Source organism: Aplysia californica, unplaced genomic scaffold (genome assembly GCF_000002075.1).
Source record: "Aplysia californica isolate F4 #8 unplaced genomic scaffold, AplCal3.0 scaffold01549, whole genome shotgun sequence".
In the NCBI taxonomy this organism is placed as follows: Eukaryota; Metazoa; Mollusca; class Gastropoda; order Aplysiida; family Aplysiidae; genus Aplysia; species Aplysia californica.
Genome location: NW_004798819.1, coordinates 27,708 through 28,502, shown reverse-complemented (window position 1 = coordinate 28,502; position 795 = coordinate 27,708). Strand labels below are relative to the sequence as shown.

General features: G+C 47.4%; 1 protein-coding gene across 1 annotated transcript in view; it reads right to left on the bottom strand.

Annotated features, from left to right (window-relative positions):
• Positions 1-795, bottom strand: part of LOC101848718 (ankyrin-3) — a gene marked incomplete in the record, with an annotated part of 25,443 nt that overhangs the window by 3,048 nt on the left and 21,600 nt on the right. The window contains 1 exon segment of the mRNA XM_013090815.2: positions 116-312. Within this exon segment, the coding sequence (XP_012946269.1) occupies positions 116-312 (197 nt within the window).

Below are 795 nucleotides of genomic sequence, written 5' to 3'. Positions count from 1 at the left end.
ACACACACACACACACACACGCACACACACACACTGTGAGCTCACCTCATGTATGTAGTGACTCAGTCACACACACACACACACACACACACACACACAAGGACTGTGAGCTCACCTCATGTATATAGTGACTTAGCGGCTGTGTCCCCAGTTTCTTCAGGAAGATAGAGCTCTGGCAGTGACAGATGATTGGTTCTGACGGGTATGGTTCTAGATCTGGGTCAGCGCCCCACTGGAGAAGGGTTCGAATCCACTTCTCCATTACTTCAAATTCCATGGAGGAACTCGCGTGACCCGCCAGTTTCACAAACTCTGGAAGTCAAAACAAAACAAAAAATTCACCGAGAGACGATCTGAAACAGACAGGAACTGACCACATCTCTCTTAGTTTAGTGGTAGTAGCTGTTTTACGGCACTTGCAACACAATAAGGTCATATAACCATATCTCTCTGACACAACGGGAAAGCAAAACTGTTTTGTACAAGTGAAACGTACAGGATGATGGGACAAAACTAGCACAACTGCCACCCTCACACAACCAAGTCATTACTGGTGAGCTCATTCCTGACAGAAACACATCATCACCAACGACGGTTCTGACATTCAATCATCGTTATACAAACTGGTCAGACAAGAATGTATTATTCCGAGGACTTCCCACTTTGTCACACGCCAAGTCTCCGAGGACTTCCCACTTTGTCACACGCCAAGTCTCCGAGGACTTCCCACTTTGTCACACGCCATGTCTCCGAGGACTTCCCACTTTGTCACACGCCAAGTCTCCGAGGACTTCC